This window comes from Micropterus dolomieu, linkage group LG05 (genome assembly GCF_021292245.1).
Source record: "Micropterus dolomieu isolate WLL.071019.BEF.003 ecotype Adirondacks linkage group LG05, ASM2129224v1, whole genome shotgun sequence".
In the NCBI taxonomy this organism is placed as follows: Eukaryota; Metazoa; Chordata; class Actinopteri; order Centrarchiformes; family Centrarchidae; genus Micropterus; species Micropterus dolomieu.
In genome coordinates, this window is record NC_060154.1 from 32168374 (window position 1) to 32185763 (window position 17390).

General features: G+C 40.6%; 1 protein-coding gene across 1 annotated transcript in view; it reads left to right on the forward strand.

The window, feature by feature from the left end:
* ptprfa (protein tyrosine phosphatase receptor type Fa) overlaps nucleotides 1-17390 on the forward strand; it is a 223700-nt gene that overhangs the window by 70943 nt on the left and 135367 nt on the right. The window contains exons 3-4 of the mRNA XM_046050075.1: nucleotides 8216-8361; nucleotides 11409-11550. Of these exons, the coding sequence (XP_045906031.1) occupies nucleotides 8216-8361; nucleotides 11409-11550 (288 nt within the window). The remainder of the gene's footprint in view (nucleotides 1-8215; nucleotides 8362-11408; nucleotides 11551-17390) is intronic.

Below are 17390 nucleotides of genomic sequence, written 5' to 3' on the forward strand. Positions count from 1 at the left end.
TAGGAAGGTATTTCAAATGTACAACTGCAGTACTTAAATCTAAGTAAAGTAATTTCCCTGACATTTTTGTGTTACTTTACTTTTAATAGACGCATGTAACAGGTTTTATACTTCTTGTGAGTATAATCCAATCAATCTTATTTTCATACTGTATATCCGTTGTGTAATTTCATAAATTGTGTTGTATGTGGTGCTCGCATCGGGTACTACTGAGACTTCATTGCCCTCTTCAGAGAAGACTCTGACTGCAACATGCGTCTTTGTAAAGAGAGAAACGGACAGAAAAAGTCTCTAACTCTGCCTGTCAGCTCGCTCTGCTCCGTTAAAACTGAATTTACCATACAGAATTGAATACGAGTGCACTCCAGATTTAGCTGCAGCCAGCTGACCGTGTGCTTCTCCCTATACCGCAGTTCTGTGTCCATGCATGCAGCAAACTGAAAGCACTGTCTGTCGGAGCGTCTACGTGAAAAGAGAAGGAAGACATGGCTGGTTGTGTCTTCAGAATCGACAATAGCCCCCAAACACATAGACATAAGGTTTATGAATGTGCAATGTAGTGGTATGTAGTTATGAGGCAAAATGTCCTTTAGTTCCAAATCTCATTGAAATTAATGGGCTTTCCCCATCAATATCAATTTTATTTATATAGCACACTTAAAACAACCAAGGTTGACCAAGGTGCTTCTCAGGTTAAAATACAACAACTACTTACACAGTAAAAGTACAGCAATAAAACATTATAATATACAGTATACGATATATAGTGATATTAAAATTGGAATAATAACAGACTTAACTCGAAGGAAATGCCAAAGAAAAGAGATGTGTTTTTAACAGTGATTTGAAACGAGAGTTGAGGCAGTTCTGATATGGACTGGCGGGTTGTTCCACAGGTTAGGGGCAGCTACACTAAAGGCTCGATCGCCTCTGGTTTTAAGTCTGCTTCTAAGTACATCCAGGAGGAGGAGATTGGTGGATCTCAGCACTCTAGCTGCTGTATGAAGAAGCTCCGTTAAGTACAATGGAGCCAATCCATTAAGGCATTTAAAAGTAAAGGTAAGATTTTAAAATCAATCCTGTAATGTACAGGAAGCCAGTGGAGGGAGCGCAACACAGGTGTGATGTGGTCCCTCTTCTTCTTTCCTGTCAGGAGGCGGGCAGCAGCATTTTGGACTAACTGCAGGCGCTGAATAGATGACTTGTCTAAGCCCACATAAGGAGTTGCAATAGTCAAAGCGGGAAGTTATAAAGGCATTAATCACCCTCTCCAAATCTTTAGGAGGGAGATAGGCCTTTACCTTGGCTATAGTTCTCAACTGGAAAAAGCAGGATCTAACAGTAGCGGATATCTGTTTATCAAATTTAAATTCACTATCCAATACAACACCAAGACTCCTCATAGTTGAGCAGTTGTTTGAAGTTAAAGGGCCGAGAGAATCTAAATCAAGCAGTTCAGGGTGTCCAAACACTATGATCTCTGTCTGGTCTCCATTAAGGTTAAGGAAATTTAGGTTCATCCACGTTTTGATGTCCTTCACACAGTCAAGCAGGGGCTGCAATGAGCCCTTTGTTTTTACATTCAGGGGAAAATAAATTTTAATATCGTCTGCAAAACAGTGGAAAGAGACCTCATACCTCTCAAAAATGGAGGCCAGGGGCAGCATTTAAAGAAAATAAGATGGGGCCCAAGACAGAGCCTTGAGGGACAACACAAGTAAATGGGGCTGTCTCAGAGGAATAATCACGAGGTGGACAGAGAAGCTCCTATCTGTTAGATAGGATTGAAACCACCGAAGTGCAGTATCTTTGATTCCCATGCAATTTTCCAACCGTGATAAGAGTGGTCAACAGTGTCAGAGGCAGCAGTGAGGTCTAAGAGCACTAGGACGGCAGAGACTCCTGAGTCAACAGTTAAAATCAAGTCATTAAAAACTCTTAAAAGTGCCCTTTCAGTGCTGTGATGGTGTTTGAAGCCGGACTGGAACTTTTCATAAACATTATTATTGATTAAAAATGTTTGCAGCTGGGTAAACACTACTTTCTTCAGGACTTTAGATAAGAAAGACAGTTTAGAGATGGGCCTGAAGTTAGAGAGAACAGAGGGGTCGAGATTTTCTTTTTTAGCTGGGGCTGTACAAGAGCGTGTTTGAAGGCGGACGGAACATAACCAGAGACAAGACAGGTATCGGTATCAAAGACTTCTGTAATCAAACGAGAGGGAATGCTGTCTGAGGGACAATTTGTGGGCCGCAGATGATGGACCAGGGAAGAGATTGATATGGGCTCAAACTGATCTAGGACTGCAAGGCACATAGGAGGAACAGAGGGATCATGGTCAGAGGATGTGGTTACAGAAGATCAAAGCGCAAAAATCTTCTCAACAGAGAATTTAAGGAAAGAGTCACATAGGTCCGATGTAGATGTAATAGGAGCAGAGTTGCGGGGATTTGTAATGGTTTTAAACATATTAAAAAGAACCTGTGGCCTGTGACAGTTGTTGGCAACCAGCTTAGAAATAAAATCAGATTTTGCAGATTTTACAGCTCTCTGATAGTCAGATGTAGGATTTCATATGACACTCTGAGTTTATCTTTCTTCCACCTTCTCTCAGCTTTCCGACATGCACTTCTGAGCGCACGGGTGATGTCATTTAACCAGAGCTCTGAAAGTGCTTTAGTGCGTTTCATCCTCAAAGGAGCTACAAAGTCCAAGATGTTTGTGCAGGTTGAATTAAAAAGAGTAATAAGTTCATCAGCACCAGTAGCATCACCTCCATCCAAGTTATAGAACACAGAGTCTTTGAAAGCAGCAGAGAACTGTGCCGGGGTTTGACTGTTAATTACATGACGGCAGCATGCAAAAGGAGATTTGACCACAGAACATGGGACAGTAATAAAGTTATTAAAGTAAATAAGACAGGGAAGTGATACATATGTTACAGATTTCATTTACATGAACACACAAGCCATGAGACAGCACAAGGTCTAATGTGTGTCCCCTTTGGGCCAGACACCGAGTTAAGAAGATTTAAGAAGTCTTTAACCATAGGTTTGCTTTCACAGCATACGTGTAAATTAAAGTCACCACAAATTATAAAATGGTCGTTTAACCTGATACCTGATATAAAATCAGCAAACTCTTGCATAAAATCTTTGTTGAATTTCAGTGGACGATACACAACTGCACACAGTGTCGGAGAAGAGGCGTTTAATTCATATAGCTGCAGCTCAAAGCTAGAATAGGTGACAGATGCAGCCAGCTGACACTGGAAGGTGGATTTAAACACAGTGGCAAGTCCTCCACCTTTGCCAGTGGTCCAAGGAGAGCTAAAAAATTTATAATTTGGAGGGAGAAGCTCAGACAAGGAAGCAGACTCACCAACATGAAGCAAAGTCTCGGTCAGCAGCATAAAGTCCAATTTATGGGATGTAAAAAAGTCATTCAGCACAAAAGTTTTGTTGGCCAGTGATCTGACATTTATCATGGCTATACGAAGAGTTAAATCCAAACTGTCTGGTTTTGAGGCCCGCTGCAGTGTGCTCAGATTAGCTGTATTCACACCACGTCGACAATCCGGCCGAAGTTTCCTCACCGACGCCAAGTTTCCCAGCCCGGTGTCGGCCCCCAGGGCACCGTGTGTCAGGCCGGGAGGAAGGTAGAACAGCGCCGGAGGAACAGCACCCGAACCAGACACTGTCACCAAGGTAGCAGATGCTTGACCCATCGACAGATGCTTTGAAGCCAAGTCGGCAAGAAGGAAGCCCACAACAGGAAATAACACAACAGCAGTCAGGCTGGGGAAGACAGGTCGAATCCATCGCAGACGGGGGACCTCCGAACACCGGCAGCCACAGACAGCGGGGTGACAGCAGCCCCCACCGCAGAGGAGACGAGGATGAGGCACATCCAAGGACCTCAGGTAAGCCTTGAGGCGAAGAAGCACTCCGGCACGCTTTCCATGTCTCCTGTGGCGCTTTTTCCGGGGAAGATCACACGGGACGCAGCGCAGGTAGTCTGGGATGTTGGACAACCATAGGGGGAGGACTCCAGCCTGTTCTCCCAAACCATCTCTAGACAGCCCCAAAGCCTCACAGGACGCTCGGATGGCTAGTTACATCCCGGCAGCAAAAACACAGAAATAAAGCAGCAGCAAACAAAAGGCAGACACAGCGTGATGCTGACAGACGGCTTGCCTTACACACTGGCGCCATCAGATCGTGGCGTTTGAGCTTTAATTATAGCCCCACCCCGAACGTGTGGATATAAGGTTTTTGAAATGTGCCTTCGTAAGCGGGAGTTCCAAGCCCAAACCTTGCTTATAGCGCCCCCTAGATGTAGAAGTGTGCAGATTGTGCCTGAGTTACTTGCAGGGGTTTTTACCTACGCTATGAGATTCGCATCCCTAGCAGTTACCGTCTAGGCTGCAGTATTGGAGTTAGCGTCGGAAGAAAATAAATAAATAAATAAAAATCATAACAATTACAATAGGGTTACCAGGTCCGCTGGTACTGGGAACCGCGGCTTCCCAGGCCACTAGTAACAATAATTGTAACAGATAGTGTCCAGCAGGAACACAGGGGCAGCAGGTGACTTGCAACCACAGATCCAGACTCCACGGCTCCAGAGCCAGAAACACCTGCAGAAAGTGATAGGAGGAGAGAGGAGAGGGACGAGAAAGCACAAGACTACCGGAAAGGGGAGAAGTTGTGTTAGTAACATGCATTAATGGGATGAGGTTGCATACAGAGAGAGAGAGAAAGAGGAGGAGAGAGGAGCTCAGTGCATCATGGGAAATCCCCCGGGAAGTCTAGGCCTATAGCAGCATAACTAAGGGATGGTTCAGGACTACCTGAGCCAGCCCTAACTATAAGCTTTATCAAAGAGGAAAGTCTTAAGCCTACTCTTAAATGTGGAGATGGTGTCTGCCTCCTGAACCCTAACTAGAACCTGGTTCCACAGGAGAGGAGCTTGATAGCTGAACGCTCTGGCTCCAAGTCTACTTTTGGAGACTCTAGGAACCACAAGTAACCCTGCATTCTGGGAGCGCAGTGCTCTGGTGGGGTAGTAAGGTACTATGAGCTCTTTAAGATAAGATGGTGCCTGACCATTTAGAGCTTTGTAGGTAAGAAGAAGGATTTTAAATTCTATTCTGGATTTTACTGGAAGCCAATGCAAAGAAGCTAAGACAGGAGAAATATGATCTCTTTTCCTGGTTCCTGTCAGAACAGGTGCTGAAGCATTCTGGATCAGCTGAAGAGTCTTAATGGAATTTTTCGAGCAGCCTGATAATAAGGAATTGCAGTGATCCAGCCTAGAAGGAACAAATGCATGGACTAGTTTTTCTGCATCATTTTTAGACAGGATGTTCCTGATTTTTGCAATATTACATAGGTGAAAAAATGTGGTCCTTGAAATTTGCTGATGGTGGTATTGCTGAAATACTGAAAAACTCAACAGGCTCCATCTTGTGCTTCAAGAATTGTACCAATACCAGCAACTCTCTCTAAATGGTGGCGAGAAAGGCGAGACTTTCAAAAGGAGATGATTGCTGGGTGTCAGGCTTCTTCATCAGGGCCTTTTAGTTATCTGATCACTTTTGATGATATAAGGTCTTTACCTCCTGGTCATGCAAATCCAGGTGGTAGATTCCACTGCATTCCAGTTATGTTGCATTCTGGCTGCGATTCGGTTGCCAGAGTTGATCGTGGCCATTCTAGACAATGTTTGTGTTTCAACCAGATGCGCGCAGCATGATTCCGAAGCGTCCCAGAATTGGCACTCTTCTCTGCGGAGAACACAAGGCAATTCTATTTTTGACTGAGGCCGCTTCAAGTTGCACAGAGACACAGACATAGAGTCCGGTTCATTTTCAAAATAAATCACCCTGTGCAGACTCCTGATCATCTATTTACAATAAACACAATTAAAACAAAAAAACAAAACAAGTATTGATTGCTGATTACTTTTTGAGTGATTAGCCATTTAATATATAAAATATCACAAATTTGTGAAAAATGTCCATCACAGGTGTCCTGGGCCCAAGGTGACACCCACATGGTCCTTGACACTTGACTGAATTAGGTAACCTAACCTTAGAGAGTATTTTCAAGAGTATAGCGTAAGTCAGGCAACACCAAAAAAAGAAACGTTTTAACTACCTAGCCTACCTAACCATGGCAGAAGTACAAAAATCAAGGAAAAATGACCAAATACACAAAAACTGGCAGGCAAAACACTCTGCGTCTGAAATGCTACCTATGGGGTAGCCTCAATGTTATATAGCTGGAGCTGGTGGAATCCAGGTAGTGTTCTGTTCAAAAAGTACAAACGTAAGAAGATAGCAAGTACTCACCCATCTTTTACTTGAGTGGTTACTTCTCCAATCTATATCAGGAGCACACAGCTGATAGGTACGTGGATTATTTACATGACTTAACAGAAGTGCATTATTTAAAGGACTGTGGACAGAGGTACGTGATGCAACACAATAGTCAGACGCGTGCTTGCTGTTAAGACATGGTTTTAAACACTGTCTCTGAGTTGAACCACAAGGTTGATCCTACTCAACATGTGAAAACAGTTGTACAGTATAATGTCTTCTGTGGCTCTGAGGCAAGGCAAATGTATTTGTATAGCACCATTCAGACACAAAACAATTCACTTTGCTTTACAGGGGCATAGAAATGCATTTAAATAGGAAAACAATAAAATTGCATTTAAAGGACAATAAAGACAACATGGAAATAAATAGGTACAGACTCTTTTTTTTTTTTTAAAGAAACAGCTGGTTATATTTAAATGTTTTTAGCTTTATTTACACACAAAATGCATTTTCCTTTTAAAAGGTCCTTAGGTTTATCACTGTTTTATCATGTTATTTATTAAACAATTGGATAAATGTGGTTCAAGTTTGAACCACATTTGGTATCAATGGATGCGTTAGGTCATCTAGTTTCATATGATACCAGCTTTACTGTATTTAAAATGGAGCCCACTACAGCCTCTGAAAGATCTGAAGGACCTGAAAGATCACTTTTGGACACACCACTAAGGAGGGGGAGAGAGAAAAAGGCAACACCTGAGTTTTTCGAACAGATTTAACAAATACATGAAATATAGTCACATGGCCTCATTGTCCTCATGTTAATAGCATGTAGCATGAGGGCAATGAGCACATTCTAGTGATTTACCACAAATAAGTATTTTTAAAATAAATAACGTCTAAGAAATAATTAAGGTAACAGGACAGTACGTTGTAACTGACCTTCTCAGTCAGTTATAATAAAGAAAATAAGATAACTTTTAGTTGTTCCATGGCCTGCAGAAGATGCAGATGATGCAAATTTCTGTTGAACGTGGGGCTTGTGGAATGTTCCACATTTTTTAGAAGGAGCAATGTGTTAGTGTAAAAGAGTAAAAACCTGGAGACAAGACTAAAATGTGTATGTTAACTTAAATATTGTGAATTTCTCATGAAGAAATGTGTTTAAAGCATAGATAAGTCACAATGCAAAATAAATATTTCTGAGGGATTTCATGGATCATATTTCATGGTAAACTGAAGTTTTAAGAAGCAGGGGCAATAAAAAATGCTATTTTTTTTGTTCAAGGTAGTTTTTATAAATGTTTTTAATTTACATATCTTGCATTTAAGTTAATTTCCATGCATATTTATACATATGTTCTGGGGACGGAAATTGCACGGATTCGGTATAATATGATTTAAGTTTTGAACACTTATTTCTGACCTTTATTTTCGTGTTTACAGTATTATGGTTCCAGTGCACACTTTCATTGAATGCAATATCAGAGTTTGATAAGTTTTTATTAATGCATTCAAAGCCTATTTTTCAAGGTTTTTATCTGTCCATTCACATCTGCTCCCTGTCACTATTAATAGGACTGGCAGAAAGCGAATGGACAGATAAAAACCTTTAAAAAATAGGCTTTGAATGCATTAATGGAGATGGAGCTTTACTGTTTTTACTGGCATTGGGTTTGACTGGGTGTGGCTGCAGGCACGAGACAGCTTTTGAAAAAGCATATTGTTACTGCAAGAACTACTGCAGATGAAGTGTGATCTGTAATCTCTGTAATTTTCCTGCAGATGTTTCTCTGTTAGGGCTATTCATCTGATACTGGTTATCTTCTCTTCCCTGCTCTCGCCTCTCTTCCTTTTCCTCGCCTTTATCTTACTGTCTCTCTCCCTTAGGCATGCCCAACTTCATCAAGTCCCCTGATGATCAGACAGGGATTTCGGGAGGAGTGGCGTCATTCGTATGCCAGGCAGTGGGTGAGCCCAAACCTCGCATCACCTGGATGAAGAAGGGGAAAAAAGTCAGCTCTCAGCGCTTTGAGGTACAACTCTGGAGCAGGCCTCAGAGCTCACTGTCTGATGTGCTGGAATGTGCAGCACCCTCCTGTTTCACATCTTCACTGCTCATTATCTCTCTGCATTTGTGTGCGTCCAAGAATGGGAAAGACAGAGCAGAATAGGCTGTGTGCTGTCATTTTATACTTGCAGTCACAGTGTGTCAACAGACCTTCTCAGGTGGATGTGTGTTTAGCAGCAGGCTGAGCTGTAGGCTGTGGCTGCATTTATTACTTACCACCACGCACAAAAACTTATTTCCTCCATTTAATACTTGTTTAAAGACCACTTAATGCAAATGAAGTTAGTTGCCATATTCTAATGAGAATAGCTAAGGCTCAGCATCACAGTACAGATTACAGAGTTCAGTGTCTGCAGGTTAAATAACAGAGCACTGGAACAGGTTAGAGAGCCGAACTATGATAACCCACTGTAGCTGAGCCAGAGGCCACATGATGGGTTTATTCAGTTTGTGTGTATGTAAGAACAACTCAAGTCATTCAAGTGCACCATGACACCTCTTACCATAGACCTCCAAGGTTCCAAAAGTTACCACTAATATTCTAACCTTTGATTAATGCTTTAAAAGAGTTCTAGGCCTCTTTACTTTCAAGGTGGTGTGTGCTGTGGAAACCTCACTACTTCCACTATGTGATGCTAGTGAACACGTACTAATTATTAGGGAATGATGTGCGTCTGTATCCATACTCGGAATGGATGGGACTTAAAGGTACAGTGTGTAATATTTAGGAGGATCTACTGACAGAAATGCAATATACTATCCATAACTATGTGTAACAGAGTGTGTCGGCCACTGTAGCTTCTCCAGCACATGCAAAGGGAGAGCCGTGACTGATTCATTCAAGAAGACACAAATAATAAAAACTTTGGAGAAAAGAAACCATATGATTTTTGTTGTCGGATTTAGATATGCTCTGATAATGCTAATCCAACACATCTTTGTAGTCCATGTTGATTCAACATTCCTACTTAAGAGCACATAAACACACCGAAGTCGGAAGAACGATTTCGCAACTCGGGAAATGGGACCATCCGAAGAACACGGGAATGCACAGTGAGCCTTTTGTTGCAATTTACAACCCTCAGTACGAGATGCCACTTTAACACACTGAACCTTTAACCAGGATGTGGGCATGACTAAACCTGTTATTTAAACCTGAAATTGGTATAGGTTGATCAGAAGTTGATATATTTACTAGAATACTATTTACAGAACAGCCTCAGAATTGGTCTTCGGCACATTGTATTTGATTACAATAGTAATAGTAAAGGTTCTTCCACACGTGCAGGTGTTGCAGGGAAGAAAATTGCATTCATAATAAACAAACATGGAGGAGAGTCAAGTGAACTGGGCAATACTGAACAGGAAGACCCAGACCTTGCAAGCAAAAACAAGGAGCTCATACCTGAGAGAGAAGTCTACTGTGTGGACACAACACTATTCCAGCCTTGATCTGTAAGTCAGGTAACGTTTAATGACTTGCCCATGGAAAATCAGCTTACTTTCTAGTTCACCAAGACATGCTGTTGTTGTAATATTAGCTACAGTAGCAGGATCTGTCTGGAGCTGCTGTGCTGCTCTGGGACCGTCTCCACCTCTCATGTTAGCTTTGCAGCAGCCCTAGGTCTGTGCGATATGATTAACTGATTAAGGTTGCTGGTAACAGATTTGTGTGCAACTGTCTGACAAAAAAATGAAGTGAACGAAGTAGTGAAGCGTATGTGATGGATTACCTGCTAACTTTTCTGCCAACATTTCTATATATAATACACATGCATCCAGAGCTTATCAGAATCTCCTGTCAATTCTCCACATTTGAATGTGCAGAATATTTGCGCACTGTGGTTAGCTAACTAGAATCTAGACATTTTAATCATGCAGCTGCAGTAATGCACACAACAACTGCTTAATTAATAGGACTGCATGAGCCTTCCTGCGGAATTCTGGTGCAGTAAGAAGGCTCAATAGCTGCCAGCCAACCCAGATGACTTCAAGGGAAGTGACTCAACAGACACAGACACTTGGGTTATGTTGTTGGAATTATCTTCCACCTGTCTGCTTGGTGTAGTTTACCTATTTAAGCTACTGTTAATAAAATTATGAATATTAATATTCGGAAATATTAATTCATAAAACATTTTCAGGGAACCACCAGAAATTCCGTTCGCCCAGGGCCTCCGGAATCCCCGGGTATGGTTTTAATAATTACACAATTATTCCTAGTGATCAGTTAGTAGAATTGCTTAATCATTTCTATAAATAAATCAGTCAATCTCATATTGAAGGCGTAAATTCTCCGTTATAGCGACCTGGAGTTAAACAATACACACACAGTTCCCGTGATTTAGGTGAAATTTATTAGCTAACTAAAGGTGAATATAAATGCGGTTAAATATACATCAAAGAAATAAACAATGACTGAACAAACAGAATGCAAATAATGAGAATGATGGAGTTCAAGGTAAATTGAGTTGTTGTATTATGGGGAAGAATTTGATTCATAAGGAGAATCTACTTTGATTGAGTCAGGCTAGTTGTTTCCCCCTGCTTCCAGTCTTTATGTTAAACTGGACTAACCACGTCCGGACTCCAGCTCCAGATAAGAGACTGATATCCATCTTCTCATCTCATCCTCAAACAGAAAGCAAATTAGTGTATTTACCAAAATACTGAACTATTCATTTAAAAATTGTTTGCCTACCCACCTTTAAAGTAATCTGACAGTCTAATATTGTGCAATGAATAATTTGTAATGTTTAGGTCCAAATTCATCACAAGGATCTAACAGTCAAAAATAGTCAGGGGTTCAAACAGGACATTGTTTTGGACTAGCTGTAAAATAGTGATTTTTATAAAAGAAGTTCCTTGAAACTTCTTTGTTCTTTGAGAAAATGGGAAAGCTTTCTAGTTAGGTTATATGATTCTGCAACAGAGAGAGACAAAACAGACGTGAATTTGAATGGAAATGTCACAGATGATTACTTTAATCTTCTCCTGCTGTCGTCTGGCCAGGTGATTGAGTTTGATGACGGCTCTGGCTCGGTGCTGCGTATTCAGCCTTTGAGGACCCACCGCGACGAAGCCATCTATGAATGCACAGCCACCAACAGTGTGGGAGAGATCAACACCAGCGCCAAGCTCACTGTCTTAGAAGGTAAGACCTGACTACTACAGGGAGGAAGGCAGACAGGCCTTCCCACTAATCTTCCACACATACCATGTGTCCTAACTCCTTTACTCCTACGTATGCCTTCTCCCAGCCTGTCATCTGCCCTTTGACTCACTCACGTGTTCAATGGCACATAGCGACACTTACAGCTTCCAAGTTTTAAATTGGGTCACGAACAGCCCATGGCGATCCGTTCTTGAACCATTACAGAGCTTGTTAATTTAGCACTAATTTATGAATTTAACTTAAGCACTGAAGTGTAAAGTATGAACATTGCGGTTGTTGCGGTGCTTGCCATCATCTGCGGTAGGCTTGGCCAGTAGGGAGGTATTTAAATTTTTTGGTTATTGTGACAGCCCTAGTTTAGGCTAACTCAAAAGCAAGTTATTATTACCAACACTTTGTTTTTAACTTTTTTTTAACTTTGTTGCAGCTATGCAAGTGCAGGTCTAAGAGAGGGAAGAGACTGCAGTGAGATAAAAGAGGAATATTTTATTGCAGGGTTGAAGGGATTGGAAAAAAAACTCAAAATTGAAAATTGAATGTGTACCCAACGATCGACTATTCAAATATTCGAATCCAGCCCTAAAAAGCACATGATCTGATTTCTAGTACTGGTGAGTTACTGAGAGCTGTAGCCTGTTCTCACCACAGGAACTGCCAGGGGCCCAGGAACAACTAGTGCAGTGCTGAAATTAGGAGGAGGGACATTTCTTGTCATTTTTATTGACATTAAAAACAAAGTTGTTAAGTCTGCTTCCTGACGAGTCAGGAGATAAAGGTGTGTGTGAATAACCTGGGAGTACCAGTGAACTAGTGAGAGCAAATGGGACAGGGTGGGAAAAGCAACACCACCAAATGGCATGACTTGTTGAAATGAAAAAATCAGTTTATATAAAATGTTGATCCTTTTTGTAACCAAATTGGGGGAAGAATGATATATTTGTATAGCTTTGCTTGCCAAACACGTAAGCAACACACCGGAAGAAAGAGAAGGGCATGCCTCTTTTTTTCCTTATGTGTGTGATTTTAACAGCCCCTCCACATCGACTGCAGTTTGAGACACGTTCCTCACTGTTGTAAGTTTCTCACCACAAGCTTGGCTAACCGTTTGTTTCACTCCTGATATCCTATAACACTAAGCTGTGCATATTTATTTGCTATTCACATCACTTATCAATTCAACGCTTTTGTGGCGCATCAGCTGTTTTTCCTTTTGAGTCTTTACTGTTGTTTAGTGACTTGTTTAAGCTGACTCCTTACTCGTTTTCTACTTCTTACTTTTGTGTATTTGGAGTATTTGGTTTGCGTCTCACCACTAAAGGAGATCTTTCAATTCAGTTATTCAAGTTGTATTAATTAGTTAACAAAATGATGAACAGAATTTACTTTCAACAAACGAATCAAAAATTCTACTTGAATTTGTTTTCACTCACAGAGGTCACTGAACTTTTTCACTCCTTTCTCATTCAAACAAAAAAAAACTTCATGTGTACTGGTTTGGTACTGGTGTTATAAAATTTTAAAGCTATGTGATTGGATCATTCCTATATTTTGAAATTAAACTTGAGATAGTGACTTCCTCCACTTACATTTTTTGAAAGTGAACAGAATTTTTACTTTTAGAACCATGGACACCCAAAAAATCCCTCTTTGCAACTGTTTCTTTTTGGTTCCATTCTGAAGCAGAAATTACCACAACTCAGCAAATGCTAATGACGCTACTTGGGAGACAGGTGTTCTGTGTTTTCAGTCCCCATTGCCAGCCGTGCATGTCTCATTTTGATGCATTCATTGCATTCATCAGAGTTGTTGTGGTGTCCGAACAATAATGCTGCGATGATGTGTTGAGAAGAAATCCGCTTGACACTGTTCTTGATCATAAAAGTTTATTAAATCAAGGAGTTCAGCATCAATTACAAGCTCTGCAGCAGCTTGGAGAGTGACCCAGCCTGATGACCACTCTGTCTTTCTGTACATCAAACATCGCTTATATAGGGTGTGTTTAGGTGTATGTTAGCTACCATAGAAGGGTTCAGTACTATTCTGAGGTAACAAAACAAGGGGTCAGAGGTCAAATTCTATAGAAGGGTTCAGTCCCTACATAACCACCAATCATTACTCCCCCTTTAAGAGGTCACTGACCCTCTGTCCTGCTGCTACAGTGCTATTTTAAACTGTAATGGTCAAATGCACATATGTTATACACCACATTGTGCTACAGTAAATAAATAATATGATGACAGTGCTTTTTCCTTTTAGGTGAATTTGCATCTCAAATGGTCATCATTTTCAGCACATGGTACGGCACTGCTCGACTTGACTGGCGAGATTTTATGGTTTTCCATTCGCAACAGTTGTGGATAGTACCTGGTACAAACCGATAAATGTTTGTGAGTTGAGAATCAAGTTTCTCAAAAATTTGAAGCATCACATGTTTACCATTATTATTCACCACTTACACAGTTTCCTTTACTTGAATTTTGTTTGCATTTCCAACATTGTCTGCTACAGTGACTACACTACAGCAGACATGACTTTGAGCTAAGCTCCCTATTTGATGGAAAATGTCAGTATGTGGTTTGGCTGTTAGAGCCCTGATGGTGTTTATTGAGTAGGAATGTTTTGAAAGTGATTTTGGCTGGGAACCTCCTGTAGGTGTGTCTCTAGACAGCTCTGTTCTTTGCCAGCGGCAAGATGGAGCCCAAACACATTTATGTAATCGACACTCTAATTGATAGACAAACAACTACACACAAAAAAATGGCTGTCTCTCTGGCAGCCTCTTCCAAATCACTCAGGAACCCTTTATACTCATTCTGCCATGTAGATATTGTCAGCAGTAAACACAGCGAGAGGCTCCAGAGCCTGTTGTACCAAACAAAAACCAAAACCTCTCTTTTTCTTGTTAAAAGACAGTAACGGGGCAGACTGATAATCACTGTTAACAGATTAATACGGAAAAACACAGAAAAGTCTTGGCCCTGATGCACATGTCAACCAGGCTTCTGATGAGTGATGTGGATGTTTTCAGGATGGAGCTGCTGGTTCATTACATATTTTCACTTGTTAAAGAGTAACAAAAAGGAACCTCCATTATATTGGCCTACGTGAACTTCTGAAGCAGATGCCAGCTGACACTGGGCGAGAGGCGTGTTACACCCTGGACAGGTCGCCTGACACATAGACACAGACAACCATTAATTATTCTGACTGGGTTTAACTTGAGAGAAGTTAAAACGACAGAAAACAATCTAGATGATTGACCACCGACATTCACACTGAAAATCTTTTGGGAATTCCTTCTGACAGCAACACAAAAGTAATGTTTCTGTTTCATCTTAAATGTTAAAGTGCTGCCTGCATGTTTTTATAGTGTGTTCCAGCTGTTTTGTTGCTACTTTGTCTCTTATTATCAGTGGATTCTAGATTAATTATTATTAAATCTGTATTATTAATTATTATTAAATCTGTTTCTTCCAAGAAATGTCAGATATGGTAATGTTAACGATATGCCTCATGCTGTGTAGTAATGACACAGCATGAGGCATATCATTAAGTTAGATGCAAGATCTTTCTTATTAATGATAGTGTAAAGGGTCAAGCAGCTTGATCAACATAACAAAATGAACACAGTCCCTTACCTGGAAAGACCAGCGTTGGGGGTAATGCGTTAGAAAGTTACAAAGTAACGCATTACTGTAATCAGATTACTTTTGTCTGTAATGCAGTAATGTAACACATTACTGTTGATAACTTCAGTAATCACATTACAGTTACTAATAACAAAATCATTGCGTTACTTCAGGCATGGTTCTTGAACTATATATAACAGGAGGAGAGAAAAATAAATCAAACGTCCCTTTTCGTGCATGTTTGCATAACACAAACTACAGAGCTGCCAAAGACGTCTTTCGAGGGGTGTAGGTATTACTTCATATTGTTTTGCAAAAGGACAGAGATACCCTCTAGTGCACCTGTAGTGAGGCGATTTGAGAGACTCCTGCCCAGGGTGCGAACTGTGGGGGAGCCAGGGGGAGCTTAGCTCCCCTTAATAAGACATCACCTCCCCTAAAAGCATAATTTGTGATATTTTGGGGATCTCTAAAATATTGACAGCTTGCTTTATTGACATTAATCTCTTCTCTATCATCATGGATCATGCAGCGCGTAATATTCATCCAGCCAGAGGGAACGATCACCGACCGTCCACAGCAGGCCGGTTGCTCCGCGATCTCCTGGCCCTGTACGCTCGACTGCCGCCCCACTCCCTCTCCGGAATGGGTTGTGACGCTAGTACTACCGACACGCTATGAACGGTTCGTGATCGTTCCCTTTGGCTGGATGAATATTACGCGTGATCCATGCACTACTGCATCTGGGGGTCTCCACAGCACCACGGAACATTCTAAATTCTTCCCTCTCACTGCTTTTCCTTTGAAGTCTCAGCATCATCTGATATTTTGATGAGGGCCAGTGTCTCATTTTTTAATTGATATTATTTTCAACAAATTAATATTTCCACAAGATGGTTGGAAGGACAACCTATTTTAACTTATGTTGTGGTGTAATGAAATTAAATATTGAAAAAATAAATATTTCCAATGAAATGTCCAATTAAAGTTCTAATCCTTATAGTATTGTACTGTAAGCCTTGTTCTCTTGACAAATGTTGGGCTGACACTTCACAACTTTGTTGTCAGCATTGTAGTATTAAAGAGCACAAAAGAGAGATCCTGTCTAACAGGTAAAATCATTTTATCAACTTTGCCTCGTTGCTATCTTTACATGTGAATGTTTCCCCATTATTATCCTTTGTTTTTGTTACTGTATTTCCCTGTTACATAAACTTCAGTCTGATGTTTCCCAGGTTTATCCATTGTTAATACCAAGCTATTACCTGGTTATTACTTTGGTAAATGAGTCCCTACTGCAGTGGCCCGGGTTCTGTCACACCCTCTCTCTCTTCCCCTTTCAGCTGATACCTGCACTGAGGGGGCCAATATATCATCCCATATGACAGCAAATCTAATCTAAAACCATCACTGTCTGACAAACTGTTCCCTACGCTCCCATAAACACCAGTCACATTCTGAAATCTACAACAGAACCTGTTTCATTAATTGATAAAAAAAATTCCACCTGAAACAACATGTTCCTGACTAAGAAAAACATGACTTTTCTTTGTTTCGATATCAGTATTATATATCGGCCGTCATAAATATTAGCATATATATATATATATATATATATATATATATATATATTATATATCGACCACTCAACAGGAATAATGACAGCTTTTTAAGCAAATGTTTTAAAGAAGAAGAGCTGAAATACTGTCTGGTCCACTGGCCTTCTTAGTGTGCAACTTTTATAAACCTTGGCAACTTGAATTAATTACTTGCATCATGTGTCAGTGTAGTTGACAGGTTTCTACATTCATCAATGCAATCTCTTTCCAGAATCAAAGTTCATAGAAATCATTGAGTTCATTTGCTTGTCCATCATTTTAGACACTGTGCGAGACGCGGAGGGGAGAACATGATCTCTCCTCAGAAATAAAAAACTCACAACATTACACTTTTTGGAAAGGGGAAAATACAGCTGTGCAACAACGATGATTTTGTCAGAACCAATTACTTTTAGTATACTTACTTACAGTCATAAATCAAAGTTTGATCATGCTTGTGCCTCACAATGATAATGTTTTTTTTTCTTTATGCTTATTTTTAGCACTCACCTGTGTTTAACATGAAGCACTTTGGGATTTGTTTGAATACAAAGTGCATTACAAATAAAATGTATTATTATTATTATTATTA